This window comes from Oncorhynchus masou, chromosome 15 (assembly GCF_036934945.1).
Source record: "Oncorhynchus masou masou isolate Uvic2021 chromosome 15, UVic_Omas_1.1, whole genome shotgun sequence".
Classification (NCBI taxonomy): domain Eukaryota; kingdom Metazoa; phylum Chordata; class Actinopteri; order Salmoniformes; family Salmonidae; genus Oncorhynchus; species Oncorhynchus masou.
In genome coordinates, this window is record NC_088226.1 from 22,677,173 (window position 1) to 22,693,664 (window position 16,492).

Genomic DNA, 16,492 nt, shown 5'->3' on the forward strand with positions numbered 1-16,492 from the left:
TAATATATAGCCCCACTGACTTTAGAAAATACAGAAAACTCTCAAATTGCTGAAATAAAAAGTAAATTAAATTATGAGAGTCAGATGAATTGATAACTAAAATAGCAGTGCAGGTGGCACTCGTTTGCAAAACGCTGAGATGTATTATAGGTCAATTACCTAAGGTAATGTATGTGTATGGGAATGCTACAGAATTTGTGGCGTAGCAGAAAGGTTCTGACGACTGGTAAATCAAACATCGTAACATGTTCCTAATCCTTATGGAAAAGCTACATGAATTTTACATTTCACATGTGACGTGATGTATTCCAAAAACACGTTTTCACATATGAAATTTCACATTTGAAGTGTTCCAAAACCACATGATTTCACATGTGGAAAATCACATGTGAAGTGTTCCAAAACCACATTTTCATAAGATTTCACATGTGTAATTTGTGAAATCATGTGGTTTTTCCTTAAAGTGGATGCCAGCCATCTGAATTTCCTGCTACACCACCAGGTCTGTGGCCATGACTGAGATTGGCCACATATTTATTGGCAAGAATACATTTCTGCACTTCTAAAAGATGCCCAGAACCAAGACAATAATTGTGCGATTATCTGACAACACCAACAAAAGTGTAGCAGTGTTCAGGGAGACTTGATATTAACTGTGCAGAAATGCTCTCAGGATATGAACTTGTAACCTTTTGGTCCAGGCATTAATGTCTCAGCAGTACCTCTAGATGATTATTTGTTACCAAGAACATACAGTAACACCTTCAAGTTGTATATACTTTTGGCAAAGTGTAAAAATATATTCTTGGCAATATATGTATAGCCAAACACTGTTATTTGCATAGACCTGGTGGTGCAGCAGGAACTTCACATATCTAGTAACCAAAAGCTTCTGAGTTCAAATCTCAAATGAGGTATAACACAATGTTATTTTATACCTTTATTTAACTAGGCATGTCAGTTTAAAAATATTACAATGATGGCCTACCTCGGCCAAACCCGGATGACGCTGGGCCAATTGTGCGCCACACTATGAGACTCCCAATCACAGCCAGTTGTGATACAGACTGGAATCAAACTAGGGTCTGTAGTGATGCCTCTAACCCTGGAACAGAATGTGAGCTAGACAAAATATGATGGGGGACCATGACTGATTGAATGAATGTAAATTATGCCCTTTAATGTCAAATATCATTGAGAATATTCTACATCTGGGTTTTCACCTACGCTCAAATGTTGCGTCTCCATGTTGTCACATTTATTTCACATGAGATCATCTTTTTCGCATGTTGCCACTCAAGATCACATGTGAAATTCATGTGGTTTTTGTGTAAGGAGCGTGTGTTCATACTAATACTGTTTCTCTTCCTGCTTGCATTTTGATTTGATATTTTGATTTGATTTGATATCTACTTCCTGTAAATGACGTAACTCAGGGCTCATATGTAATAAAGGTTAAATAAATAAATACTCAAGCTGGCAAATCTATCTGACTATATCTGACTATCCCTCTGGTAATTTTGGGAATGATTTATTTCGTTATTTACAACCACTCACATTACATTCGGGAAATAAACCAGAGAAAGCTTTCATGTACTACGGTTTAACACGAACACACACAGACACACGCGTTCGTACACACGATAAAAACTTAACATCATACAGCACAACGAGTTAATACGCAGACAAAAAAAAGTTACGAAAGAATAATAAGTAAGGAAAGAGTACACAAAATGATCCGAAATGGCAATCCAGCACTGCATCGATGTACAGGTGGCTTGTAGTGTTTGAGTGGTAGCTCAAGTTGGTTTTCTTGGAAGTTTCTATTTGAGTAGTGCCGTTGTGTCATGATCAGCACTGCTGAGCTTATTCGCTGTTGTGTAATTTTCAGGTCTTGTGCTGTTTTCTTTGAACATGCACAGGAATGCTCAGTGTACGTGTGTGTGTTTAGCGGAGGGGTTTCTTCAGGGCTTCATCCACCTCCTCCTCAGGACACAGGGCGTGCCACTGGGCCACGGGACGTCTTGGATTGGCCAGCATGTCTGACCAATGGCGGAGGCCCACCCCTGAGGCGCCGAAGCCGATCCAAACCTTCCCGATGGCGTCGTTGCTGCCCAGCTTGTCGTAATCGTACACCGTGATCAACACTTGGACTTTCTGCAAGAGGAAAGGGAAGAGTGTAAAAAAGCGGCATGTTCAAAAAAAAAAAAAAGAAATCAGGTGAAATCAAAATACCACCACATGTACTGTGTTGTTCAACACACAGGAAAACCTGCCATAACGACCCCAAGATGTCTTCCTTGCGGGACGTTTGGTGTACAGACCTGTATTTGGCCAAAGGGGATCTCGAAGCTGAAGCTTTCGTTGAAGTAGGGGTTCAGAGTGTTCTGTTTGACCGTCGTCTTCTTCTTCTTCAGCCGCTTGCCTTGGTGCTGCAGCACCACTTTAACGAAGGGATCTGGAGGAATGTTAGTTACAGAGGTCAAACAGAGGTCAAACAGAGGGTGAGCCGGGATGAAGAACACCTGAGGACACATGATTGTGCAGCAGATTAATGTGTGGTGTCTGCAACTCTGTAATGTTGCCCAGTGTTTCATGTTACTTCAACAACATTTAGGCAACCAGATGTCATTAACAGGTCACAACTGGCTAATATTGGTTAGGAGAGTGTAAAGTCACAGCATGGCTAGTATTAACTAGTTGAGTGTAAAGCCACAGCATGGCTGGTATTAACTAGTTGAGTGTAAAGTTACAGCATGGCGAGTATTAACTATTTGAGTGTAAAGCCACAGCATGGCTGGTATTAACTAGTTGAGTGTAAAGTTACAGCATGGCTGGTATTAACTAGTTGAGTGTAAAGCCACAGCATGGCTAGTATTAACTAGTTGAGTGTAAAGCCACAGCATGGCTGGTATTAACTAGTTGGGTGTAAAGCCACAGCATGGCTGGTATTAACTAGTTGAGTGTAAAGCCACAGCATGGCTGGTATTAACTAGTTGAGTGTAAAGCCACAGCATGGCTGGTATTAACTAGTTGAGTGTAAAGCCACAGCATGGCTGGTATTAACTAGTTGGGTGTAAAGCCACAGCATGGCTGGTATTAACTAGTTGGGTGTAAAGCCACAGCATGGCTGGTATTAACTAGTTGAGTGTAAAGCCACAGCATGGCTGGTATTTATTAGTTAAGTGTAAAGCCACAGCATGGCTGGTATTAACTAGTTGGGTGTAAAGCCACAGCATGGCTGGTATTAACTAGTTGGGTGTAAAGCCACAGCATGGCTGGTATTAACTAGTTGAGTGTAAAGCCACAGCATGGCTGGTATTAACTAGTTGAGTGTAAAGCCACAGCATGGCTGGTATTAACTAGTTGGGTGTAAAGCCACAGCATGGCTGGTATTAACTAGTTGGGTGTAAAGCCACAGCATGGCTGGTATTAACTAGTTGAGTGTAAAGCCACAGCATGGCTGGTATTTATTAGTTGAGTGTAAAGCCACAGCATGGCTGGTATTGGGTAGGAGAGTGTAAAGCCACAGCATGGCTGGTATTGGGTAGGAGAGTGTAAAGCCACAGCATGGCTGGTATTGGGTAGGAGAGTGTAAAGCCACAGCATGGCTGGTATTGGGTAGGAGAGTGTAAAGCCACAGTATGGCTGGTATTGGGTAGGAGAGTGTAAAGCCACAGCATGGCTGGTATTGGGTAGAAGAGTGTAAAGCCACAGCATGGCTGGTATTGGGTAGGAGAGTGTAAAGCCACAGCATGGCTGGTATTGGGTAGGAGAGTGTAAAGCCACAGCATGGCTGGTATTGGGTAGGAGAGTGTAAAGCCACAGTATGGCTGGTATTGGGTAGAAGAGTGTAAAGCCACAGCATGGCTGGTATTGGGTAGAAGAGTGTAAAGCCACAGCATGGCTGGTATTGGGTAGGAGAGTGTAAGGACTAATAGAAGGTCACCTGACAAGCCTCCACAGTCCATCGCCTTCAGGTGCTTGGCCTCCATGATGTTGATGGTCAATTTACCGGCCGTGGGGACGTAGCGCAGAGAGATACAGATGTCCCCTAGCTTCTCTACCTGTGTGACCAGACAAACACACACAGGCACGAAGACAGAAAGATGTATTAAAACAGGCAGTTCGATACAGTTTGATGTGCACAGACAGACAGACAGACAGACAGACAGACAGACAGACAGACACATACAGGTAGACGTAGAGAAAACATGCATCCAAAACCCAGACAGACTGTATACATCCTTCCTCACCTCCTCTTTCTCTCCTCCAACCAGATCCCTCCATTCGTGGAGTGGCTGAGCCAGGTCCACACTGTTCATGGGGATGGAGATCTGCCCAATCACGTCATGTTTACCAAAGCGATCAAAGTCAAAGACCTGCAGGACCAGAGTCTGACCGCCCAGCTCCTGGTAGGGGATCTGTGGAGGGACACACAGAACAGGGAGGAGACGGTCAGGACAGAGAGTTCTCGACTACAGAAACCTCAGTACTGTAAGAGCTTTTCTAAGGGTTATACCTGTACACATGAATGTGTACCACATCTCTCTATCGCCATCTGTTCTCCAGCACCACAGACTGACCTTGAAGATGAAGGTCTCATTGAACACGGGGCATAGGTTCTTGCGCTGGACTTTGGTCTCAAACTTCTTCTTCTTGTCTGGTAGCATGTAGACCTTGACATAGGGGTCTGAGGTGCCGCCCATGTCCATGGCTGCCAGGTTTTCAGCCTGCAGGATGCCCACGATCAGCTGGAAGAGGGGGCAGAGAGGGGGAAAAGGTCAGAGGTAAGCAATGGCCGTCACAATATATTTAACAACGTCCGTAAGAACGCAGTGATGATTTAGGCGGATTTAGGTCGGGATTCAATCCATATAGGGCTATTGCGATAACATACCTGAGATTTGACCAAACACAAACGTAACACTTCAAAACAACGGCACAGCACTTCGTCCCCCAAAATTATTTTGGAGTGCTTCTGCAGTACACATCTCATTTGTCACATATATGCAATGTTACCCGGGATTCAATTCAAGCCGCATAATAGCGCAATGCACTTAAACTGACTTTTAAATGTAAGAGTGGCTCAGCGGATAGAAAATGCCCCCTCTAAAGGCCACAGCTTAATGCTGAGCCGTGAAGAGGAAAAGGTCATAGGTCACTGAGGACACAAATATGAGGTCAGAGGTTAAAGCTGAGATCTGAGCAGAGGTCAGAGACTTTAGATGTGTCATTAGTCTGACACTTCACATCAAGGAGGTCAAATGTCAGGGAGGACAAGACACATGCACACAAACACACACACAAACACACACACCTGGTTGTCAGTGAAGTTGTAGTCCAGGGTGAACTCCAGTTTTCCGAAATTCTCTTTTTCCTCCTCCTCTCCTTCCTTACCCTCTCCTTCCTTAAAGACAGAGAACATCACATCAATCATTTATCACAGGTATCATTACACAGTCACTGCATTAGTCTCTCCCTTCACACAGTTACTGACGCTACATCTGGAAATCACTTCAGATCATTTCAAAACAAGTTGCAAATGAGGTACTTGAACCCATTACACCACCCACTATATTGCCCTCCCTCCCTCCATCTCCTCTCACCTTGCCCTCCTCTCCTTCTCCGGCTCCCTCCTTCTTTCTTCTGCCCCGGCCTCCTTTCCTCTCGCGCACTTTCTTGGGCTTCTTGCCCTTGTTGATGCACTTCTTCCAGATACAGAAACAAAGACAGGCCACCAGAGCCAGCACCACCACCACTATGGCTCCTATTGCCCACATGGGCACTGGAGGAGAGACAAACATAGGCCTTATGTAGCCTTATGACATATATAATACAACATACATATAACATACATAAAATACTTATGTAGCCTTTATGACATCTATTATACAGCATATTGTACATAGGCCTTATGTAGGGTTATGACATATACAATGAGTGTACAAAACATTAAGGACACCTTCCTAATATTGAGTTGCACCCACCCCCTTTTGCCCTCAGAACAGCTTCAATACGTCAGGGGCATGGACTCTACAAGGCGTCGACAGCATTCCACAGGGATGCTGGCCCATGTTGACGCCAATGCTTCCCACAGTTGTGTCAAATTGGCCGGATGTCTTTTGGGTGGTGGACCATTGTCGATACACACGGGAAACTGTTAAGTGTGGAAAAATCCAGCAGCATTGCAGTTCTTGACACAAACTGTTGCACCTGGCACCTACTACCATACCTTGTTCAAAGGCACTTAAATATTTTGTCTTGCCCATTCACCCTCTGAATGGCACACATACACAATCCAATGTCTCAATTGTCTGAAAGCTTAAAAAATATATTTTTTTAATTTATTTCCTCCCCTTAATCTACACTGGTTGAAGTGGATTTAACAAGTTACATTAATATGGGATCATGGCTTTTTTTTCTCTCCAAACATTACAAACAACAGTCAGGGGAATACAGACTATACATTATATAAAGACTTTATAAAACAAACATTCTAAGGGATCCTAGCTGTCACCTGGATTCACCTGGTCGGTGTATGTCATGGAAAGTGTCCTTAATGTTTTGTACACATAGTGTATAACACGACTTACATAGGCCTCGTGTCGCCTTATGCCATGGAATAATAACATCTGACATGTTATTGTGAGGAGGGATGGAAAAGGAGAGCACAAGCGATGGGAAAACAATAGTAACTTACTTTTGAGTTTATGATCTGGGATAAGTGGAGGAAAAGCAGGGGATGGAATGAAAGAGAAGAAATGACGAGAGGACATTATGTGAAACAAAATGACACACACAGAATTAGCAATGAGTGTGTGTGTGTGTGTGTGTGTGTGTGTGTGTGTGTGTGTGTGTGTGTGTGTGTGTGTGTGTGTGTGTGTGTGTGTGTGTGTGTGTGTGTGTGTGTGTGTGTGTGTGCTGTGTTCAGGGCTCACTTGGCATGTGGGTGAGTTCGTTGAAGAACTTGCTCTTCATGTTCTTGAACTGGTGATCAGAGTGGTGGGTGGAGGGAGGGGCGGGGCCTGGGGGCGGCTCTTCTCTCTCCTCAGCCGCCCGACGAGCCCGCGCTTGCACACTGGCCAATCGCATCGCAGCTCAACTAAACGGCAGAGGAGACAAAAGAGCAATCATTAAGAGCTGTGTAAAGAAATATTTTAATATGCCATGAATTTTAAACATCCTGGTAGGTAAGTCAACTAGAGAGGGTTAGGGTTGTGGCTTAACCAATTCAGTGGCCTTGTGGTTTGAGTGTCTGCCCTGAGACTGGAAGTTCTTAAATGGTTCTTCCTCAGCTCTTAAGGTTCCTTGGAGAACCTTTGAGTTAAGTGTGGGGTCCTTGACCTGGCATCTACGGTTCTTCAAAATTCTAAAAGGTTGTTGAAATGTGTGGAAGCCTGCAGATGTGTCCCATTCACAGGAAATTGGCCAGTGCAAACTGTTTATTATCCAATGTAACATTTCTAGTGTTGATTCAAGAGTTAAATTAGCACTCATTGGTATAAAGGAACCTCAGTGTTGGTATTATTATCATATTTCCCAGCATGCTCTATTGCAGGTAAATTCTTGCATGAACATTGATTCATTAATTAATCTCATGCTACCCAAATATAAATAACATACATTTTTCTAAATGATTCCAATCTGTTACTTGGACTTATTTCACTTCCTGAAATGCTTGTTCCAGTTTAGATGTTTAAACTCACCTCATATCTTAGTCTTCCCAACCGTGGCAGTCATTCTGAATGCAGGTTATGGGTGATTTTTTTCACTAAATGTTGGATGTCCCTACTCTCACTTTGCCCCAGGATTGAAAATGAATGAATGAATGAATGCAACAACCATGTCTCTGTCACCAGCAAACAAAGTTATATGTGGTACTATAAAACTAAAATTAACTGGAAAGGCACCCTGGGAAATATGCAAATAAGGCTTAAACCCTACAGCAGGGCTATTAAATTGCGGTCCTGGGGGTTCAAAACATTTCTGGTTTAGGATTTTTGTATGATTCTTCAAAAAACCATCCCATTCGTGGTTCTCTAGAGATCCTAGAATGGTTACCCTATGAAATTGCTCTCAATAACCTTATTTGGTTCCAACTTGCACCTTTATTTTAAAGAATGTACCCTGCTGAGTCATACCATTTTCCCCGAAACATGGTAAGTAAGTTAAGTGAGTCAATGCACCTTTGCTTGACACTCAGCTTTAAAGAGACAAATTGGTAGGTAAATCCCTGTGACAGAATAGCGCCAATTTAACCAATTGGTTAATCAGCATTATTCTGTGAGTTTGGTAGACATAAGAAAGACAATAAATTGAGCTAATGTGTTCACTCAACAAACTTTGCTCACAGTAAGCTGAATGTATAAAAACTTGTTGAGTCAAAATACAAATTCATGTTTGTCTTCACTGTAAAAAAAGAAAGAAGCCAGTTTAGCTTAACCAGAATAATTCTGTGAATTGGGTGGACTTCAGAAGGACAAGAAATGTAGCTAATGTGTGAACGTTTGTTCACTCTACAAACCTTTCTCGAAGTGAGCTGAATTTGAAAAGGCTTTGGGTAAATTTATGCCCAAAGTTTGTGCACTCACAATCCCACTGCAGCTGGGCTCCTTATAATTATATGTTGTATCAACAAACTGCTCGAAGTGACCTGAATTTGAACAAGCTTGTTAGGTAAGATTACAAATGTTTGCTCAAAACCACGGCCATCGTTATATTTCCCAGCATGCTCTATTGCAGGTTGATTTTCAGAATTGTTTCAATAAATATATATTTTTTGTATGTACATTAATTGGTTGATTACACAAACCATAAATAAGATACATTTTCTAATCTAATTCAATCTGTTAGTAGTTGGACCTTTTGCTCCTGTCACTGAGGTGGCTGTTCCAGTGTATATGATTTAGGTAGTCTCACCAATCAATTTTCCTTACAGTCATTCTCAATGCAGGCTGCAGGTGAATAAAAGTTCCAATTGCTGGATATCCTCACTCTGGATTCCAATAGGAATTACACATCACTTTGCAAGTCAGCATTGAGGTTTGAATCAATGTCAAATTGTAAGGCAACCAGCTGCAATAGGATTGTGAGATTGCTCAACAAAATGGCAATGACGTTGATTCAACATACAACTGGAAGGCAACCGGCTCTCGTGTTTGTCCCTTCATTTAAAACAAAGCCTCAAGGGATAAGGCTTTGCCTCGGCTTCCAATCTGTCTCCCTCTAGCTCTCTTTCTATCTCTCTCTCCTACTTTGTGTGCGTATGTACTGACATGTCTGTGCAACTGATAGACACACACACACACACACACACACACACACACACACACACACACACACACACACACACACACACACACACACACACACACACACACACACACACACACACACACACACACACACACACACACACACACACACACACACACACACACCTGGAATGTCTACATATTAATGGTTTTAAATGTATGTAGATTGTAAAGTATTTTTGTCTGCAATGTCTTTGTTTTTCATTGCGTCAGACCCCAGTAAGACCAGCTTTCGCTAATGGAGATCGTAAATAAAATAAAATCTCCCTGTCTGTCTGTCTCTCTCTCCTTCTCCCTCTATGATTTTTTTAGTCTGCTTTCCCCTTTCTCGCACCCATTATCCAGTCCATCAATATGTCTCTCTCGATATGTCTATTTTTCCTCTGTTTCCTCACAATCGCTCTCCCTTTACTTCCTAGACACTCCCCCCTCCGATACTAAACTTCCTACTCATCCCTCTCTCCCTGACTCTTCTCAATCCCACTCTCCTCTTGAGACTTTCTTCCCCCATCATCACCTCCTGCCTCCCTCTCACTCCACCCCTTCCTCTCATCAGTTAATCTCTCTATCTACTGCATCGTTCTCGTCCCGTCTGTGTCCGGTATCCCCTCCCTCCATGCCTCCCTCCTCACCCGCTGCCTCCCGCTCACCAACCCTTTCTCTATCTCTCTCCTCCCTTCCATATCCCCCTATGTCATTCTCCCTCCCTCCTTCCTCTCTTGTTTCATAGGGTCCATCACTAATCCCCCTGACTCCATCACAGCCTGGCTGTTGACACACACATGCATGCACATGCACATACACGCACACACACACATACTAACATGCAAACAAGACCAGCTCTGTTACATATGCATATGAATACCTCCCTGCAAGGCTGCATTATGCCACACACACACTCCGACCCTCCAACATCTGCTGTCCTCCGCTCACTGTGCACAGACACGTAACAGGATTAATTGCCAAAGGTAATCCCCAAATCCCAGAGCTTAACTAAATTAGGGACAGGTCAGTTCGCTCTCTGTTCCTGTCCTATCCCCCACTATCCCTTATCCACCCTAAGCCACTACTATTAACCCCCACAACATCACCTGCTGTCACACAGACAGATCCCACCTAGTTATCCATACCAATAATCACATTTCCATAACAATATCTGATTTATGGCTTGTCAAATCAACCCGTTTTATCCCAACAGAGTGAACGGCACAGGATTAGTAAGCACAGCTATGTGATGGTGAGTGAGGGGAGGCAAACATAAGAGGTTATAGACTGCTGGCTAATAGGCTTGTGACTTCATCAGTCAAGATCACACACATACGCACGCTAACACACACACACACAAGCACACGCACAGTGCGGGTGAGACGTAGCCTAGCTTGGTTGAGTAGCATAGGGTCGGCCACAACTTCTCACTCATGGTACGTTCCCTTAAACTGGTCATGGTGGCTGAATGCAGGGATTCAGGGCAGGGCCTTACTGATTAGATACTGATTAACAGGTAGATCACTGTGTCAGTGATTAGGGTTTTCATGCCTGACTGACCACTCTGTTGGAGGCTTCTTTTTTCGCTTCCGGTCTTGGATATATTCACTGTTATTCCAAGGGTTTTATGGTCACACAATATTATAAGCCTTTGGATTGGTTTGTGCTGGCCAAGGTCATTGGAATAGGCCTAGCTAAACATGCTACTGGTTGATTCTATTGGGCCATTGGCAGTTAAAGTTATTCTGCAATGAAGTCCAGATAAAATAATCTCCTTAAGAATGTGGATGGATGAACTCATGTTGGAAAGTGCCTATCTAGATTCAGTTATAAATTTGCAGTTTGTAAAGGTCAGGGATGCGAGGACTTTTTTGTATAACTAGGCAAGTCAGTTAAGAACAAATTCTTATTTACAATGACTGCCTACCCCGGCCAAACCCGAACGATGCTGGGCCAATTGTGCGACCCCCCTATGGGACTCTCAAACACAGCTGGTTGTGATACAGCCAGGTGAACGGATCTCCGTATGTGTGGTTCCCACCGTGAAGCATGGAGGAGGTGTGATGGTGAAACTGTTGGTGATTTATTCAGAATTCAAGGTACACTAACCAGCATGGCTACCAAAGCATTCAGCAGCGATACTCCATCCCATCTGGTTTGTGCTTAGTGGGACGATCATTTACTTTTCAACAGGACAATGACCCAACACACCTCCAGGCTGTGTAAGGGCTATTTGACCAAGAAGGAGAGTGATGGAGTGTTGCACCAGATGACCTGGCCTCCACACTCACCTGACCTCAACCCGATTGAGAGGGCTTGGGATGAGTTGGACCGCAGAGTAAAGGAAAAGCAGATGCTCAGCATATGTGGGAACTCCTTCAAGTGTTGGAAAAGCATTCCAGGTGAAGCTGGTTGACAGAATGCCAAGAGTGCGCAAAGCTGTCATCAAGGAAAAGGGTGGCTTCTTTATTTTTATTTATTTTTTGGTTACTACATGAATCAATATGTGTTATTTCATAGGTTTGATGTCTTCACTATTATTCTACTGTGTAGATAATAGTAAAAATAAAGAAAAACCCTTGAATGGGTAGGTGTGTCCAAACTTTTGACTGTAACTGTATAAAACCCTTGGAATAACATAAAAATCAATCAAATAACAGAACAAAAATATAAACGCAACATGAACAGTGCTGGTCCCATGTTTCATGAGCTGAAATAAAATATCCCAGAAATGTTCCATACGCACAAAAAACTTTTCTATCAAATTTTGGGCACAAATTTGTTTACATCCCTGTTAGAAGACAATTCTCCTTTGCAAAGATAATCCAACCACCTGTGGCATATCAAGAACCTGATTAAAGAGCATGATCATTACACAGATGCACCTTGTGCTGGGGGGACAATAAAAGGCCACTCTAAAATGTGGAGTTTGTCACACAACATGATGCCACAGATGTCTCAAGCTTTAAGGGAGTGTGCAATTGGCACTGAATTGGAATTGAATGTTCATTTCTATACCATAGGCCGCCTCTAACGTCGCTATAGAGAATGTGGCAGTACGTCCACAGTCCACACCTGCCTCACAACTGCCCACTCCATGGATGGCGTCGTGAAATACGAATGGTTTTCTGACGTCAACATTGTGAACAGAGTGCCCCATGGTAACAATGGGTTTAATTGTATGGGCAGGCATAAGTTACAGACAATGAACACAATTGCATTTTATTGATGGCAATTTGAATGCAGAGAGATACCGTGATGAAATCCTGAGGCCCATAGTTGTGCCATTCATCGGCCGCCATCACCTCACGTTTCAGCATGATAATGTCACAAGGATCTGTATAAAATTCCTGGAAGCTGAAAATGTCCTGCATACTCACCAGACATGTCACCCATTGAGCATGTCTGGGATGCTCTGGATCGCCGTGTATGACAGGTTGTTCCAGTTCCCGCCAATATCCAGCAACTTCGCACAGCTATTGAAGAGGAGTGGGGACAACATTCCACAGGCCACAATCAACAGCCTGATCGACTCTATACGAAGGAAACGTGTCGCGCTGCATGAGGCAAATGTTGGTCACACCAGATACTGATTGGTGTTCTGATCCACACCCCTAACTATTTTTAAGGTATCTGTGACCAACAGATGCATATCTGTATTCCCAGTCATGTGAAATCCATAGATTATGGCCTAATGAATTTATTTCAATTGACTGATTTCCTTGCATGAACTTTAACTCAGTAAAATCTTTGAAACTGTTGCATGTTGAGTTTATATTTTGGTTCTGTATATATAAAATAATTGTGCATTTCCTGTACCCAATACCTGTGACAGTTCCCTCCTTATTTGTCCCAACATCAGTATTCCATCCCCAATCGATCCTAGCCTTAAAGACGTCCTCCATTGATTTTTTTTTTTACTTTTGAAAAGTACACACACTAAAGGTTAAAAAAAAAAAAACATGTTTTGAGCAAAATAGTGTTTCTTAGATACAACTGAAAACTTCAAGGAGTATGGGCATTCAAGGTTTGATTTGGTTTGATGAGAAGTTGTGATGTCATCGTCCTCCCCCCTTGCTTGAGGAACAATAGAGGAGCAATAGAGAACAAAAGAGAAAAGCCCCCCCCCCCCCCCCACTTGTGCCATGTCATGACTTACCTGAACCATCTATTGAGATGTGCCTTTTGTTAGGTAAATGGGGTGGTAAATTAGCTGAAAAGGAGACTGGAGTAGGACTTCAAGTAAAGCAGGTGTGAAACGATTTGACAAGGAGAAAAGATTACAACTGAATCCAGGCCGGAACTTTCCAACATGAGTTCATCAACCCAAATTCTAGAGTGTCCATCACAAAATGAGACCTTGACCATCTGAAATGTTTCTGACTTCCTCTGGAAAACATGTCGGGTAACCAGATTGCCAAGAACCATTTATCTGCCTTCTATGCTTATATCCTGAACAACAAGAGTATGTAGGAAACAATCATGGCACACATCATCATCACACCTGTCTGTTTTGTGGGTTAGACACCAGGAAGACCATGTAGGCCAGTGTTTCCCAATCCTGGTCCTGGGGATCCTAAGCGGTGCACATTTTAGTTTTTGACCTAGCACTCACTACACAGTGACCTGATTCAAATAATCAAAACTTAATTATGAGTTGATTATATGAACCAGGTGTTTGGACAAAAACACAAATGTGCACCCCTTGGGGTTCCCAGGACCACGATTGGGAAACACTTCAGAAGGCCTATGCTGGGCCATCTGTTACAGGTGGTAATATCCTAAAACCAATCCCAAACTGATTCCTCACCTCTCGGTTATACTGGCCCAACGTCCTAACCACTAGGCTACCTGCCGCCCCAAAACTGTAAGGGGAGGGACTAGTTTTGAGATTGGTGATTTGGCTCATATTTCCATGGGAGCACAGACCAGACACAATGCAAAACAAGTAGGTACAAACGTGGGAACTGAGGACAGAGTAGCGCGCTAGCGGTGGTAAAGCGATGACAGGAGAGGTGAACAGCTGGCAGGGGGATTTTGAGAGGGTTCAAGGCTTAGTAGCTATGTGGTGCTTACGGCTGACTGTATGGCCCTCTCTATTGTGCGAGTCAGTAAAAAAAAAGGAAGTTGACCATCTGAGACTGGAGTGCACTGTCTCATCTTCATCATCACCATTGTCATCATCGTCAAGCCTGCCTTGTGCAATGCGCATGCATGGTGCACACTGTAGACAACATCAAAGATGTACATCTCCTCCAATTTGATACGTTTTACTCCAATAACAGATACAACTACGGGATTTAACGGCTTACCAAGCAAACATGGCACAAGACACAAATGTACCAGTCCAAAATTGTTAAAACCCAAAATAAGCGCCAACTTCGATATGTCATACGTGCTGGTTGTCACGCGCGCAGGGAGCTTTGGAGGGGAGGGGTGGACATTAGACATGTGCACACACAAAATATCAGAGGTGAGGTAGCTACAGTAAAATAGTTGTTTTTCACCTAATGAAAGTAAACGGATAAAAATACATTATCAATCCAATTAAATAAGTGTCGCCAACTTTGGACCAGCGAAAACGGCTAAGCACCTTATGGGTAAAAGCTTGGATATGCGATAGCTCAGAATATGGAATATAATGTGAATGGTAGGCTACTCTCAAGTAGTAATTCAAAGCAGCAATAGCGTATGTCAGTTAACAAATATGTTAATCAGATATGGCAAATATTGTGCCCATCAACCGGTAACACTGGACGTCCCATTCACCATAACCGCTCGCCAGCAGATTTACCGAGCATAGCACAAGGGTTTGAATGACCTCTAGGCCGTCTAATTATACACTTTTAAAATGCAGTGTGGAGTATAGGCTACCCCATGAACATACACCAACAGAACTCACCCGATTGCAATCCCCAATTTAAACCCAAACGTCTTCCTTTTGTTAACGATGAATTATGGACTCCGTGTTGAAAGAACTGTTGCGCTGCGCACCACCCCCTCCCTCAGTCGCGTTCTCCCTCCCCCTGTCCGTTAATCTTCCTTAATATCGCTGTGCCAACTACTTATCATCCACTTTATAAGCCATTGGTCACTCGCTCTCGAAAAGCATGTGAAACACCAAAACCCGACATCACTCAAATTAATCTTTCCATCCCCATCTGTTTGGCTATCATTTCTCTCATGCAATGCCTGTAAAAAACTATCCATTGCTGTGAAAGAGAGAACTACTTTGAAGGCCATTTGTCAGTCTGGGCTTTTTTTCCACCTTGGTCTATTGTCATCCTGTGTTATGGTTCATCTTCAGACTGTGGGAGGGGAGCTAGTGAATACCGTAAAAAGCCCAACTTATTGATACACAATTTCAAAGGATGTCTGCTATCATGTATATATTTAAATTGTATTATGCATGTAACATACGTTTCCACAGACCACCATTTGATCGAGAAAATGTGGCTCTCATTTCACTCCGTTATGACCCTCGAGTTGACGGTTGTTTTATGGGCCACGATTAAGGCACCGTGACAAGATACGGTAATGGCGCCACTCTGTGTTCATCAGAGGTAGTGTCCGTTAATCCTCAAGTCAGCCTTTCCCCATTTTATGACCCTCGAAGTCACTGTTGGCCTACAATTGTCAGTATTATATAAATACATGCACACTGATGTAGACTTAGGGCAACCAGCATTTGAGTTAAACAAAGTGAATCCAGCTCAAAACGTTTCACTCTTCAGATTCAGTGCAGATTAAAAATGTTCTACACTTAGTGAAAAGGATCCTTGTTTGGTATTGAGCTACTCACTACTCACCAGAATAAACTGATACATCCATTACTGAAAAGCAACAACTTTTGTGATATTTTTACTTAATTGTTTCACAAGATGCATTCCCTCCCAAATCTAGTACAGTGTTGTCGAACTGAAACAGATGCATTGCTCTCCTCAAACAGTGGTGGGCCGTCAGGGCCAGCAAGGCCTTCTCTGCTGGTCTAAACATCATCAGAATATATATATTTTTTTTAAATATATTTTCCCACAAATATGTATTCAATTATTCCCCAGAGTAAGAGTTACACTCTTCATTTCATAGCGTTCTTCTTGGTTGCACTGCTTCCAGCCCCAGGTTGAGATTTGGAGGGCTGGTCTTGATATTAGATATTTTATCCAATCATATTCAGCCATCATGTGTTG

At 42.9% G+C, this 16,492-nt stretch overlaps 1 protein-coding gene across 2 annotated transcripts; it reads right to left on the minus strand.

Annotated features, from left to right (window-relative positions):
- Positions 1-1,488: 1,488 nt before the first annotated feature.
- syt5a (synaptotagmin Va) lies at positions 1,489-15,293 on the minus strand. Of its 2 annotated transcripts, XM_064988737.1 has the most exons (10): positions 15,205-15,293; positions 6,942-7,105; positions 6,704-6,718; positions 5,610-5,788; positions 5,321-5,410; positions 4,587-4,754; positions 4,257-4,424; positions 3,950-4,067; positions 2,325-2,458; positions 1,489-2,157 (listed from the first exon to the last, which is right to left on the minus strand). In XM_064988737.1, the coding sequence occupies exons 2-10, from the start codon at positions 7,093-7,095 to the stop codon at positions 1,948-1,950; spliced, it is 1,236 nt and encodes a 411-aa protein (XP_064844809.1). In that variant the 5' UTR covers positions 7,096-7,105; positions 15,205-15,293; the 3' UTR covers positions 1,489-1,947. The 2 variants fall into 2 exon arrangements, with proteins under 2 accessions (XP_064844809.1, XP_064844810.1); XM_064988738.1 differs by lacking the exon at positions 6,704-6,718.
- Positions 15,294-16,492: the final 1,199 nt, after the last annotated feature.